Raw genomic sequence first — 14,969 nt, 5'->3', positions numbered from 1 at the left:
CACATATACACACAAACATATATATACACACACACATATGTATGCATATATGTGTGTGCCTTTTTTTTATCAAGATATGGGCTTCACCCTGAAAATTCCACTCTGTGAATAGCGAGCTGTGAGCCTGATTTTTGCCAACCCAAAAGCTTACTTGAAAGTAAAATGTGTATTTTCACAAGACTTTGACAAACTACCTCTCTTTCTCCTCTATCTTGACTTTGCCTGCAGACCTGCCTGATCATGCCCTGAAGCAAGGCCTGTCCCGGATATGTATTCTCTGAAAGGCTTTGGGGATCGTAGTATTATTGATCAACTGAATGCGGCTTCCCCTTAGGAAATTTGAGACCTGTTCCCTTCCCCAGACTAGGTTCTTATGACAGTGGGCTCTGGGAGGAAGAAGTTTCGCTACGAGATGCAGGATCATAGTGTCCTCTTCCCAGGAAAAGAAGAGGGGGGCCAGATTTAGCCCAAGTCAAATCCGCGGGTACACCATCCGGAATAAAAACAGTGTGGTAACCCCAAGCATAATCGTAGGTTATAAAGAGGCTTTATATGGAACCGGGCAACACCGAACAAAAAGGAAGAGAATGGGGACACGTGCCAAGGAAAGCTTTGTGGGTCTCAGTACTCGGTGGGTTTAAACTAAAGGGCGATCAGGGAAAATATCTGTTTTCAGTCTGAGTTACCCGTGAACCTTTTCCTGGAGAGAAGCTCCTGGAGCAATTTACAGCATTCCAACCAAAGGCTATCGTGCCAGACGCTCTGAATAAACCTTTAGAAACCAAAGCTGCCGGGAAGGACCAGGATTATGCAGGACAAGTAGCGCCTCCAAAAACCTGGGCGCTGGGGAAGGAAAGCGAATCCCAGGCTGGGTGAAAGTCCCTGATTCCTCCACAGCTCCCGGTGTCGGATTCTGAGCTGCTCGCCTTCTTCCCTCTCCCCGCCCCTCCCCCGCCCCCCGTCCCCCGCCTCCCCGGAGGCCACCAGCAGAGAGGGACTCTAGGAGGTGTCACAAGCCGCCACCCGACCCTCCCCGAGACCTCGGAACCTCCAGAGGCGTGAGGAGGCAGGTTTGAGTTTGCGCATAACTTCCAGGGACTCCACAGAAATGCCAACTCCCTGAAGGCGCTTTCGGGGAGATTCAGAACACCAGTGCTCCGGCTTGATGGAAAAAAGGGGGCCAGAATAAATGAGGGCTCCGGTCAGTCCCTAAGGCAGTGAGGCCGACAGGGGGCGCCCTATCACTGCGGATGCTAGTGCCAACCTTTCCCGGCATCCAGCAAAAGCCGGCCACCGAAAGTCGGGAAACTCGCAAACTCCGCTCTTTAAGAAGATAGCGCCCCTACTCCACGGACCTCCCCTCCCGGTCCCAATCACTCCTTTTGCTCAAGGAATAATTTCTAAAACCATATTTCGACCAGGAGCCAAAAGGGAAAAGAGACCGGATACTCATACACATGCATAGACCAAAATATTATTTTACGTTTTCAATTCCATACACACCAGAAAGCTATCTGTCGCTGTTTCACGAGTTTTGTCTCTGTTTGGAGTCTCTTTTCTACTGAATGTGAGAAGCACCCATGGGGAGGAGAAAAGGGATTTAAGGTAGTGGTGGTGGTGGTGGTGTGTATGACTTTCTGCCATAAGCCTGTGCACAAAGTTTTGAGAACAGGCAACTCCTCCAGTGCGCAACTGTCTTTCCCAAGTCCCCAGAACACCGTAATAGATGCTGACGATCTGGTCCCTTTGGGTCCCCTTTTCACGCCTACAGTAACTATGTATATACTCTTACTTGGAAGCCCTCAGAGCTACGCATGGCTTTAGGGCAATGCAGACCTTGGCTTTGGGGAATACTGCTTTATAACTCGCTCGTTGAGTTCATTAACGCCCTCAGAATGAATTAGTCAAACCATCCGGCGTTTCTTCGGTTCAAAGATATGGAGGGCCCTAGAGACCTGGGATAGAGGGAAGGGGTGGGAGTGCCCTGCGTCTGCTGCTCTTCCTTGCTTACTTTCTGGCGTGAACTTCATCCAATGCTTCCCTTCCCAGTGTTCATCCTTCTGCCTGCCACCTCCCTTATCTTTTGCCACCATTACCCACAACTTTGGAGAGGTGGGCCAGATGCCCACAATTTTCTAGTTTTTCCTGTCTCTGAAGTGGAAGTCTCAGGGCTAGATCTTCAGGCCCCCAGGTGGGTTTTTAGAACCAAGAAATGGAGCCCGCTTCCAAACACCTGTAATACCACACTCCCTCTCAAATTTGGGCTAACTGGGGTCTTCGGGCTGCCCCAGAGCAGATGATAATTTGGACAGAGAAACTGGAGCAAAAATTAAAAGGAAGTATATGGTTGCTCGGGTTTCTAATTCTTATAAAACAGCTCCCCCGGGAAAGCAGAGAAAACAGAAACCCTCCTGAAGAGATTCCATGTGCCACGTATTGACTCCTTTATTCTTTTCTCCTGCCTCACTCCCACCTCCTGCCCTGTTTGTTTTAGTTGTGAAATTCTGTGGGCACCTAGGTTGTGACTGGAAAGTAACCTTGAAACACGGCGTCCAGAATGTCAGAGACAAATTACAGTCTCCCAACCGTCGACTGCAGCTGGAGAGGCCTCGTTCGTCCAGCGCCAGGACAGCGTTCCTCCCAGCCGGCCGCCCTCATTCGGACGCTGGAGGCCAGGCTCAGATAAGACAAAAAGCCGAGGTGACCAAACCAGGTGCACTCCACGCCTTCCTGAGCAGTTCCGAGTCTTAACTGTAATAGGGATGGGCCTCCCAGAGCAGCGGCGGGCGAATTAAAGGTGTGTACACAATTTTTCTAAATATGACAGCGCTCTGCAAATTGGCTCTGTCAGTGTCTTGTTGTTTTGACTGAGAATGAGCGCTGAGAATGAGGAAACCTGGATAAATAAGTGCAGCTTTTATAGTTCTGCAGAAGGAAACTGGGCCCCGAAGCCGGGCGCGCCCTCGGACAGAAGCACCAGGCGCCAAGCTCTAAGGGAGAGGGCGGGCGTCAGAGCTCTGGGAACGCTTCCTCCCAAAGCTTTCCTTCCACTGCCGCTCAGGGTGAACGCGGAAGAATGGGGGACGTCCTGGGGAGCCCTCTCTCCCACTCGCCTAGATCGCCACTCACGTCACCGCAAGCAGGCTCGGAGGACTGCAGGCGCGGAGGGGCAGGTGCGGGGCGCCGGCCACAGCTCCCTTTCACCTAGGTGTGAGCTGATTATTCAAATTGGCTGTCTGGGGTCTGGGGATTGGAGGCCGGCGCCCGCGCGCCGCGCTATATCACCAGCCGCCCACGTCACTGCGGCACTGGTCGGCTCTCCTCCGATCCACACCTCCTCCTCCTCCTTCACTCTCCACCCCTCCCCACCCGCCCCCACGCCACGAGCTTCCCGCCGCCTCCTGGCAGCTCCGCACTGCCAACCTCAGCCTCCATCCAGCAGCCCGCTAGCGCGACGGCGGCAGGCGACGGGCGCTGCCGGCACCAGGTCTCTTGTCCCAGCCACCTCCGGTCCTCGGCCCCCTCCACCCGCCACTTACCCCTCCCGCCCACTTCCAACTACCGCCTCTGGCCAGCCCCAGGAGAGAGGGAGTGGAGCAGAGAAAGAGGGAGCAAGAGAGAGGGAGGGAGGAGACAGTGCCATAGCTGACTTTTTTTTTTTTTTAAGGTGGGGGGAGCGGTGATTGCTGGTCATTTGTTGTGGCTGTTAAATTTTAAACTGCCATGCACTCAGCTTCCAGTATGCTGGGAGCGGTGAAGATGGAAGGGCACGAGCCGTCCGACTGGAGCAGCTACTATGCGGAGCCGGAGGTAGGCACTCGCCTTTTCCGGGGGGACTTGGGGTGGCGGCTCCCTCTTTTTCCTCAACCTCGGGACTGCTTTCCTTGCCTGCACCCACCCACGCAGCCCCAGCCGCTCTGGGTAGCCGCCTTTTCCACCCTACTTCCACTCAAATGGGTCTCTTTTTTATACGACACACTGTTAGCCTTGAGATAATATTAACTTTGTGATCAAATATTGACTTGCGGCGCCTCCAAATCCTCTTCGTGGCCGAGCCACGCACTATCCTAACAGAGTTATGTTTGGCAGCGCGCGGCTGGGGAGGGGTGGGGGGTCGGCGGCAAGGGGGGTGAGGAGCTGGAAAGCAGAAGGTGGGCAGGAGTTGGAGGCTGAGGTAGAGGCAAAGAGTAAAACACTAGAGGACAAAAGAAAGTTTGTGGCTGCAAAACACAGCTGCGTGTAGTTCATTTTGCGGTCTCCTACTTATCCCTCTATCCAGTGCCTCCCGCAGGCCCCAGACTCTGCTCGGGTACTGGGTTTCGGTTCCCTTGGGGCCAAGAATGGGGTCCTGGGAAGAAAACTGATCAGGGAAGACTCTGGGACAATGTCTTGAGGCTGCCCTGGTCGCCCTGCTAGGGGTTCCCACAGATTGCTTGCTAAGGTCGAGGCGGGGTCTGGGGCCCCGGCGGAAACTAAGTATACTGGCGGGAGAGTTGGAGACACTATAGGGAGGGCAGATGCATTTGAGGTGCCTGGCTTGGGGATGTTTCAGGTGCCCCCTGTTTGAGAATCTGAGCCAGGCAGAAAAGGGCTAGAAACCAGACACACGCACGGACTAGCATCCCGCTGGCTACCTCCCTAGGGGCAATCACGGCTCTGAGTGAAAGGGACTCGGAAGGGGACAGGGAGGAGGGATGGTGCAGGCGAGGGAAGGACTCGCCGGAGCCCAGGGCCTGAGCTGGCCCGGTGGCTGGGAGGTCAGGGCGCGCTCAAGCCTTGGTGCTAAAGCTCTGTGCCTCCGTCCCTGGGTTCTTGTCCACAGGGCTACTCCTCGGTGAGCAACATGAACGCCGGCCTGGGAATGAACGGCATGAACACCTACATGAGCATGTCGGCGGCCGCCATGGGCAGTGGCTCCGGTAATATGAGCGCTGGCTCCATGAACATGTCGTCGTACGTGGGAGCGGGCATGAGCCCGTCCCTAGCCGGCATGTCCCCTGGGGCAGGAGCCATGGCGAGCATGGGAGGCTCGGCGGGAGCGACCGGTGTGGCAGGCATGGGACCACACCTGAGTCCGAGCCTGAGCCCGCTTGGGGGACAGGCGGCGGGGGCCATGGGCGGCCTGGCCCCTTATGCCAACATGAACTCCGTGAGCCCCATGTATGGGCAGGCGGGCCTGAGCCGCGCGCGGGACCCCAAGACGTACCGGCGCAGCTACACGCACGCTAAGCCGCCGTATTCGTATATCTCGCTCATCACCATGGCCATCCAGCAGAGCCCCAACAAGATGCTGACGCTGAGCGAGATCTACCAGTGGATCATGGACCTCTTCCCCTTTTACCGACAGAACCAGCAGCGTTGGCAAAACTCTATCCGCCACTCGCTCTCCTTCAACGACTGCTTTCTCAAGGTGCCCCGCTCGCCCGACAAGCCCGGCAAGGGCTCGTTCTGGACCCTGCACCCCGACTCAGGCAACATGTTTGAAAACGGCTGCTACTTGCGCCGTCAGAAGCGCTTCAAGTGCGAGAAGCAGTTGGCCCTGAAGGAAACAGCGGGCTCCACGGGTGGTGGAAAGAAGTCGGGCTCAGGGGCTCAGGCCTCGCAGGGTCAACTCGGGGAGGGCTCCGGGCCCGCTTCCGAGACAACGGTGGGCACAGAATCACCCCGCTCGAGGGCCTCTCCGTGCCAGGAGCACAAGCGAGGGGTCATGGGGGAGTTGAAGGGTACGCCGGCCACGGCATTGAGCCCCCCGGAGACAGCGCCCTCGCCGGGGCAGCAGCCACAGGCCGCGACTCACCTGCTGGGTCCTCCCCACCATCCTGGCTTGCCGCCGGAGGCCCACCTTAAGCCGGAGCATCACTACGCCTTCAACCACCCTTTCTCCATCAATAACCTCATGTCCTCCGAGCAGCAGCACCACCACAACCACCACCACCACCAGCCCCACAAAATGGACCTCAAGGCCTACGAACAGGTGATGCACTACCCCGGCTACGGTTCCCCTATGCCGGGAAGCCTGGCCATGGGCTCAGTCACGAACAAAGCGGGCCTGGACGCCTCACCCCTGGCTGGGGACACCTCCTACTACCAGGGAGTGTACTCCCGGCCCATTATGAACTCTTCTTAAGACAGCTGCTGGCACCACTAGCCCGGACAAGTAAAAGAGAGAGAGGAAGTGGGATAGAGACTTTGAGGTAGGGGTGTTGGAGAGATGCAGGGGAGAAATCCAAGACACTCCCACCCCCAGGACAGCAGTTTCCCCTTACTCTCTGCAGCTCTTCCCTCCCGAATAGATGTGCCACACTGATTTGTATCATTCCATACAAGGAGGGAAAAAGATAAACAGTCAAAAACACAAAAAGAAAAAAACCTCCAGTTTCCACTACTGTGTAGATGCCTGCTTCTTGCAGCATCTGCGAATTCCGATTTTTGTTGTTGTACTTTCCATTGCTGTTGTTGTTACTTTATTTAAAAAAACAAACAAACACACACACACACAAATCAATCCCACAGATTTTTGTGAGTCAATGTAAAGCAATGTAGTTTTAACAGAGAACCAGAGACTTGTACCATTGTTTAAAAATAGAGGGAGATAAAAGATGTAAGGGTCTGTTTTAAATGACCAAGAAAAAATATGCATTCCCATGTTTGACACAGTGAAATCCAGGTCTTGGGTCTGATTAATTTATGGTTTCTGTGTGCTTTATTTATGGCTTGTAAATGTGTCTTCTGGCTGCAAGGACCAGAGTTCCACAAATCTATATTAAAGTGTTATTGCCGGTTTTAATCCTTGAATCGTCAAGATTTTTTTTTCTTTGCCTGATTAAAAAAATAAACAAGTCTAGAAATTAGTGGAGAGAGGGAGATACAGGCTGGTTGCAGGTTATATTTGGGGGTGGGATTGTTATTTTACCAACATTTTATTAAAATTGTCAGACATATTGAATTTGAATGGATTTTACAGACGTGCTGACTGTTGTGGCTCAGTTGGTTTGGCGTCCTCCCTCAAAGCAAAAGGTCACATTTGATTCCCAGAGCACATGCCTCGGTTATGGTTTAGTCCCTGGCTAGGCACCAGAGAGAGGCAACTGATCGGATGTTTCTCTCTCACAACAATGTTTTTCTCCTTTTTCTCCCTGTCTTCCCCTCTCTCTAAAAATAAATAAATAAAATGTTTTTAAACACACACACATGTACCCATTGCCCAGATCCTGCAATTATTTCACTATACTTGTTGTATTGTATATCTGTCCTATCTACAGTCCATTGGTCAATTCTTATATTTTAAGGGCACATCACAGTAAATTTCGGACATCAGTACACTTCAACAAGCACATCATTAAATAGAACTCAATATTGTTAACGGTTACCTTTTGGATTTTGAGTTCATCTTTACATGCAATGAAACACAGATGTCAGGTCAACCATTCCACGGGTCTGATGCAGATTTATCTTTCAAGCCAGGTGCAAAACACATATCCTGATTTTACACCTGGGCCATGTGAAGGTTCGATGTTGTTCACATCTCTTGGGCCCTAGGGCAGGCTTTTCTGGGAAGAGGCTTGGATTTTACATGTTTTGGTGTATTTCCCATCTTAGCTTTTCCTTCATGTAAGCCCAGATTCAATTTGCAAATTCCTGGGGCAGCACTTTGCCTTTTCATTGCTGCCTCTGTGACACCCCTTTACCCTCCTATGGAATTGGACCTCTATGTCTACAATCCACAAATCTATTCCAGCCTCTTCTTTACTTAGGTGTTTTCCACAACCTCGGTAGACCTCGCTAAAGTTTGGCAGTAGTGAGGCATCTGGAAACAGATGACTTTTTCCTAGAATTATAAAAGGATTGATCACGCAGAATGATGTTCTGAATTTCCATTTAAAAACAAGGTATATTTGGGATGAGTAAAAGGATGTATACAGAGGTGTGCAAAGTGACGGTAGCCAGTGGAGAGATCCCAGAGTTTGCAGGGCCTTCTTCCTCCTCTCCCCACAAATGCCAACATCTTGCACAGCACCCAGTTAGCCAGGATTGAGAAGCCAGGATTGCTGGGCAGAAGGGATGAGGGGTATTATTTTGTGAGCCTTAAAGGAAAATTCAAATGTATAAAGAAACACTCAGAATAAATTCTTACAATCATGCTGTCTCTCCCCACAGACACCCTAACTCTGTGGTCAATCTCAGTGGAAACCCCAGAAGCGAAGCTGGGCCAGGGTGTGCAAAGAGGGCCTAGCTTCGGCTTTCCCAGACGCATCTGCGGGCCTGCAAGCTGGCTAGCTGTCTGGGGGAGGTCAGGAGCCAGTGTTGTCACAGGCCTTTCAGACTTGGGGCCACCTGGAGCACAGCTACTTAGGGTGGGTAAGAAGGCCTCTGAAGCCAGGATATTTTGCCTTAGGCTTTTAAAGCCTGAGTTCCTGTTTCTGGGACTAATCTTTGGATTTTCTTAGCATCCAAGCCTCTAGTGTCCCAGAGTCCCCCCAGCCCTGGAAACTGCTTCTCCGTGCTCCCTCTGCCACCTTGAGGGGTCTCTGCCTCCTCAAACCCTGGCCTTCCCATGTGCTTAACGGGGGGGGGGGGTGGCCCTCCCCTGGGCCACTCTCTCCCGCCTCTAAATCCTAGTTTTTAACCGGCCACATTGTCCCCAGTAACACAAGGAAGAGAAATTGGGGCTGTGGCGGGGGGGGGGGGGGGTGCGGGGGGGAGGCTGGTATCCGGAGGCCGAATCCAGCTATCGGGGCTGTCTCCTTCTAGCCGGACACACACGTCGTGAGCCCTGCCTGAAATGTGTTTCATTATCACATAAAAGGCTCCTGTGGCGAAAGAGCGGAGAGGCAGGGCGGGCGGCCCAAAGGAGGACAATGGAGGCTGAAAGCGCTGCCCTAACCTGCTATGTTTCCTAACGCACGCCCATTGTGTGAGGGTCGTTTTAAACTACTTAGCGCGCCACCCCACCTCCCTTCACTGATCCGGTCCGATAAGATGGAGTTCTGTCCGAATACATAAAAAGGATGTTGGGCAGTGGGAGCTTTCGGAGGATTCTGCGCTTCTTGTGTCTTTCACACCTCACACTCAGGCCACCGCCTTTTTCCCTGAAACCCATACTCCAAGCTTACTAGCTCACAGATAGCCCTCCGCCTCCCTCCCCCCAACTCTAAGTATTGTAGGGTGCAGCGTTTCTTTTTTCCTCCTCCCTCCCTCTTTTATTCCTTCCTTTTCCTCGCGCCGAACGCGCGCCTGCTTAAGCAACCGTGATCTGTGAATAAACAAAGTCAGTAAACAACCGAAAAAAACATTCTAGATCCGAATTCCAGGAGGGTAATCTTTCCATGCCACGTCAGACTTCAGCAAATTTGCACAGATATTATATTGCCTCCCCCCTCTCCTTTATTATTCTTTTTTTCCAGGATCCCATTGTACTTAACCGAATTTTATAACGCTGATCGATATCTTGGTAAAATATTCATTTTTAAACTAGCGGGCAGTGAAATCTTTGCTTTGTGTGCTAAAGTCAACAGTCGCTGGGTTTGAGCTCAAATAAATGCGGAGATGCCTGGGCTGGGAGCAGTCAGCCGCCGCCCTCCGAGTGCTGGACGGTCCGCCATCAGCCGGCCGGAACTCCGCAGGTAGGGAACAAGCCCAGTCCGGGGCCGCGCTGGGGGTCCTCCGCTGAGTCCGACTCTACCCCCACTCCAAGCGGCGCGCCTCCCCTCCCCCAGGTAGTACTTAACTGTTCCAAGAGCTGCGACCCCTGGGAGGAGGGAGTTTGGCGATGGAGGTAGTGAGAAGCTAAATCCGAGAAGACCCAGGGGTTTGTAAGGTGGCTTTTTTTTTTTTTTTTTGCGGGGGATTTCTGAGAATGAATAGTTTTAGAGAATGAAGAGTGGAAGAATTACGAACTCGGACTAAATCTGGGCTCTGAGTACAGTTTGGTAGGACCCCAAGCTACAGGAAGCCACTGCTGGTCCCTGCAGCCCCTTGTGGCTGGAGATTCGATCCGAAGGCCTCGTGTTTCCCAAGCACAGTGGGAAGGTGCGGTAATACACTTGGTCTCAGAGTCAGGGGTGGGGGTCAGCAATAAAGGATGTGCTGGTAGTGGGGTGCTTGCAGAGGCAGAGGCTCGGGAGTGGTGACGCCTTCCCCCGAGGCGCACAGGTTGGCGTCCAGCCTCGGCTTTTCTCCAGAAGCCCTTGGGCCTAGGCGGTGGCCAGGGTTGACGACCTACGGGAGCAGAGCAGAGGCGGAGTCTCTTCGAGAAGCCAGTGAACTTTTCGTTCGAGGGACAAGAAGTGGCTGTGGCCTTCATGCACACGCGCAAGGCTGCATGCAGGCATCTTCCGGAGCCTCCGGCGTTACAAGCTGGGTCCAGCAGGAAAAGTCAGAAACCAGCGGAGGGGCCATTTATCACTCCACTCTCCTAGAGCGTGGCTCGAAGGGGCGCGCTGCGGTGCCTGCGGTTTGGAGAACCAAACATAATCGAACGCATATTTCTAGAAAGGAGTGGGCTAGGAAAACTAGTGGTTCCAGTATCACCAGTTGAAAATGCAGGACCCTCATTTTTCGAGGGTACAGAAAAGGTGTCTTTTCTCTGGGGTCTACCAGACACCCCCCTGAAATCTGTATTCCCCCTGGGGTTTTTACTTTAAACTGCTGGGTGTCCGGCCTTGTAAGAGGCCCATGCTGGCTTCCTTACTCTGGGTGTTTCGCCAGTGTGCCGTGCTGGATAACTGGCCTACCTGAACTGCATACCACCCCAACCAGAAAGCTCTTCTAGTTTGTGAGTCCCCAGATTCCAAACTCAAGTGAGCAGAAATCTGTTCCGGTAATTGACAGGGTCAGTTATGTGAGCGCCTCCATGTGTGGGAAGCTTGGGTTCCCTCCCCTCCTTCCTTGCCCCCTCCCGCCCCAGCCGTGAATCTTTGCCCACCGCTCCAGAAGACCGCTACTTGTTTGTCCGCTGTCCTCCAAATCCCGGCCCAGCTCGCTTGGCTGGTTATATTCCCTAAACAAGATGGAATGTCTGCACGACACACGGCCAGGCTAATCATTTTTAAATAATTAATGTCTCGCCGTTCCGCTGGTAATGCGTGGCCTCGAATCTGTCAATTACTTGTCATTAAATCTGTATCGCCCCACGGCCTTCCTTTGGCCCTTTGATGGAGCCAGGTCACCTAGCCCAGCCCACTCCACGGCGGAATGAAAGGTGTTTGGCCTTTGATAGCCGGGTGGGAAGTAGCTGTGGCCCTTAATTCAGTGTGAGTTTTGAAAGAAAGCCCCTCGCTGAAAAGATGCAATCTTCAAAATGGCCAATTTAAACGCTTGAGTTTTATCACCCGCCTACTGCCTTCTGTAGGCTTTATAAAGAGAAGCGGGTCCTCAGAGCTTTGGGGACCTTTTTCGTGGGGGTGGGGAGAAGAGAAGGGAGAGATACGGCTTAATAGGTCAGGGGTTTAGTGTGTTTGATCAAGAAGTTACCTGAAGGTACCCTGGGGTACCTGGTTTGATCAGGTGCAGCACATTGTCTAAGCACCAGGCCAGGGGTGGGGAATCGCTTAGACAGCATCTACTGGAATGTGTAGGTCAGAACTGTAGGGAAAAGGGAAGGGCATTTTCTGGCTGCGAATCTTCAGCTTGCAAGAGGAGATAGGAAAGGGAATTCTTCTCTGAGTCCCCAGTCATCCTAGGACCTGACATTGCAGAACAGTCTGTGCAGACTATTGCCCAGAAACTTGTAGGCACAAAGTCCTGCCACACAGAAGAGGCACCACCCTCCCCCTACACGTTTCCCCCCTCCCTGCACCACCCCCTATACGACTTAGAGCCACTGGTCCCAATCTGCTGTCTGCTGTAGCAGAAAGGCAAGATTTCAGATCCTTGAATGTCTTTGCTGGGTCAGGGACACAGGGACGCCAGCTCTGCCTGCAACACCATGGCAACCAAAAACTAATGGAGTGAAATTAAAAAAACAAAAACACAAGAAAAAACTTCCCCAAAACTTGCAGCTCCCTTTAATTAAGCTTCTGATCCTTCCTACCCCCATCAATTGTTCTTTTTACACTAAACAAATATCTGAGGGTCTCAGAAACTTATATGCCTTCTGTGCCAAAGATCTGCAACTCTCTTGGACTGCAAAGGCATGTCTCCTCCCAGTTTTACAGCAGAATCCAGATTACAGCTTCTTATAGCCTTTACCCCTAGGAACTGGTTTTCCTGAGAAGAGGACACAAGAAGATATAGGAGATGGATAAAAAGATCATGAGGCAGTGAGAAAACTATTTTTAAAATGATTAGAAAGCAGGCTGACAGCTGTCAGGGGTTGTGTGGGAGGGGGCTGTGGAGGTGGGTGGAGAGATTAAGAAAAATCACGAACAATACTATGGTAATTGTCAGGGAAGAAGGGTGGTGGTGGGTCTATGGGGGGATGATAATGGTGATAGAGGGAGACTTGACTTAGGGTGGTGAACACACAATACAGTGTACAAGTGGTGTATTGTAGAATTGTGCGCCTGAAACATGTATAATGTTGTTAACCAGTGCACCCCAATACATTCAGTGAAAATGAAAAAAAAATGAACAGAGGTAGGGTGGCTGGACACTGCCTGTGTGCCTGGCCATCCCTGGGACCTAGACTGCTCTTTCAGTCTTTGGCTTCAGATTCACATCCTTTCTTGTGCATGTTTCAATGATTGGGACTTTTTGAAAAAATTCTTTTTTTTTTATGAGATGCACTGGATATGAGCAGGATGTGACAGGCACCTCTAGAGACCAGCAAACAAAAATTGCATGGAAGATACACTGATTCTCAGGGGTGCTCTGCAGGGTCCCAGCTCCTTCTTCTTCCTTTAACAAAGCTTCTAGGGAGTGCCCTACTTCTGAGCAAGATTCAGGGGTTGCCGCGGAAGCTTAAATCCTGGGACATCTCCCCATTCTCTTCATAGCCTTCCTGCCCACTCTCTTATCCTTTTTCTCCTTTCTTCTTTAAAACAATCATGTGTATACTCCACCCCGCCCCCTCCTGCCATTGTATTTGTTGATGACCTAACACGCTCACACCAAAAGCCACACACAGAAAACCAACAACGTGGGATGGGAGGAGAGACCAATTATGACTGAGGCTAACAAGCCTGGAACACCCAAGTTGAAGCTGGCTGTCTCCTGGGAGACTGATGGAGGCTTATTTTACAAGCTGTCATTCTACCCGGGTCCCTATTGCCAGACTGGAGGTGATTCCTATTCTTCCCTCCCCCTCAGTCCCTGAATCCTGGGGGCTTATCCTCTACAGAAGCAGCTGCCACCAAAGCCCCTCTCCTGTACAGGTAGAGAGGACAGGGTTGTTTTACAAGCACATCTTCGCAACAGTATGCTTATATTTTACATTAGTGGCTGTTTGTCAGAACTCTGAGTTCACTGTCAAAAAAATGAGGACTGGTCAGATGTCACTGTCCCACACAATCTCACTCCCTGCCAGGTTCCCATTAAAAGGCATTGACTTTCCATTCTCTCTCTTTTTTTCTCACTCAGTGTTTACTATTAGATAATTTAACTGATAGCTGGGAATGCTGAAAGAAGCAACCCAAATTAAGTTGCATTGATTCCTTCATGCTAAACTAGAGGCCTCATGCTCTCATTAAGGTAAATGTCTAGGGTTTACTCTCTCTTGAAGGTAATTGGAGGCAGCAATAGTCCCTGAAATGTCAGGACATGATGCCAGCAATGCAATTTTTAAAAAACTTAAAAACATCAAATTAACTGAGAGGGAACAACCATATACTTGGAGGAAAACATACTGGCATTGTGCACATTACAATTTTGGAGTGAGAATTATTTGCTGTGTTTTCTCAGTTTTACTTGCTTAAGCAGTTTCACTTCTACTCAGTGAAGTGATTGAGGACTAGGCTTTTCCTTGGGAAAAACAGCTTTTCCTTTGTTTCTTTATTTGAAAAGAATAAAACAGATGTTTCAATAATAAGCAGGAATGTTTTTAGATCAGGGTTGGTAATGATCCTGGCAAATCAAAATAAAATCATGTGCATGTCAATTTTGACTTGCTATTTCATTAGAAGTATGATCTCAATTCATTATTTCTTCCCTTTTCACAAAGCAGACATAATTGTATAATGGATTTTTTTTTGGAAAGGTTTTGTTCGCATAGAGAAAAGCATGCAGTTCCTAATTTAATGAATGTTAAAAGCTTATTACTTGAAAATACAAAATGCCATCTTAGGAAGTGTTTGGAGGAGAGTGCTTGTGAGGAGCTAAGGTCTGAAGTGGGTGGCTGAAGAACTGGGAAGAGAAGATAATGATTAAATGACATTTTCTTTGAAGAAACAGGGTGAAATGTCACCCAGGGCAGGGCATGGATTATAAGGAGCTCTGTATGCAAAGAAATCAGGAGATCAACATGTGTATACTCTGGTATAAAATATATAACCCTATACTGAAACTTTCTGCTTGGCATATGTTCTAAAACCTAATCTATAAGTTTAAAATAAAAGAGACCAATTCCACTAGTTTCCATTTAGTATGCAACTCTGAACTACGTTAAACTGAATTGTTCACACACAGAAAGAAGTTCTAACTTCAATGACTTGCTCGTTGAGAAGATTCATCCTCTACCCAGAAGAGTGAGTCTATTTCTTGTCAAAACTTTACCCTTTATTCTTCCATCTTTGTGTTTCTTATTTTTACCCTCTCTCTTTTTTCTTCACTGCAACTGTATTCAATCCAACCACCGTAGAGTGGGGTCCTCTGCACATCATGCAAGGTGTCTCATGAACATGACCTCCTTTAAGCTTCCCCACACCCTATAGGTAGATGTCAAAATTAATGGGTGATGGGCTTGGGGCAGAGAGAAATTAAGGAACCTGTTCCAATTCCAGAGCTCAGTACTGAACTCAAGTCTTTCAGTTCTATGTTCTTGCCATATCTCTAGGCTTCGTATGATACTGCACACAGATCTCTCTGATTCAAAT

General features: G+C 50.4%; 1 protein-coding gene and 1 long non-coding RNA gene across 6 annotated transcripts in view; both read left to right on the top strand.

Moving 5' to 3' along the window:
* Positions 1-2,665: 2,665 nt before the first annotated feature.
* On the top strand, positions 2,666-7,135 carry FOXA2 (forkhead box A2). Of its 4 annotated transcripts, none has more exons than XM_045194756.2 (3): positions 2,666-2,797; positions 3,668-3,810; positions 4,823-7,135. In XM_045194756.2, the coding sequence occupies exons 2-3, from the start codon at positions 3,724-3,726 to the stop codon at positions 6,125-6,127; spliced, it is 1,392 nt and encodes a 463-aa protein (XP_045050691.1). In that variant the 5' UTR covers positions 2,666-2,797; positions 3,668-3,723; the 3' UTR covers positions 6,128-7,135. The 4 variants fall into 4 exon arrangements, with proteins under 4 accessions (XP_045050691.1, XP_024415664.2, XP_045050692.1 ...); XM_024559896.3 differs by having other exon boundaries at positions 2,792-2,797; positions 3,734-3,810; XM_045194757.3 differs by lacking the exon at positions 2,666-2,797 and adding an exon at positions 3,089-3,173.
* A 2,371-nt stretch (positions 7,136-9,506) lies between these two features.
* Positions 9,507-14,969, top strand: part of LOC128781285 (uncharacterized) — a 240,362-nt gene continuing 234,899 nt past the window's right edge. For both annotated transcript variants that reach the window (XR_011651390.1, XR_008427215.1), the window contains exon 1: positions 9,507-9,623. This is a non-coding gene — a long non-coding RNA (uncharacterized lncRNA). The remainder of the gene's footprint in view (positions 9,624-14,969) is intronic.

This window comes from Desmodus rotundus, chromosome 6, assembly GCF_022682495.2.
Source record: "Desmodus rotundus isolate HL8 chromosome 6, HLdesRot8A.1, whole genome shotgun sequence".
In the NCBI taxonomy this organism is placed as follows: domain Eukaryota; kingdom Metazoa; phylum Chordata; class Mammalia; order Chiroptera; family Phyllostomidae; genus Desmodus; species Desmodus rotundus.
This window is presented reverse-complemented; position numbering and strand designations above follow the sequence as displayed.

Bases quoted from the DNA above. Each gene is read 5' to 3' on its own strand.
- FOXA2 (XM_045194756.2), top strand. From the start codon at position 3,724: ATGCACTCAGCTTCCAGTATGCTGGGAGCGGTGAAGATGGAAGGGCAC. The intron at 3,811-4,822 runs GTAGGCACTCGC...TCTTGTCCACAG, and splicing joins GCTACTATGCGGAGCCGGAG to GGCTACTCCTCGGTGAGCAA.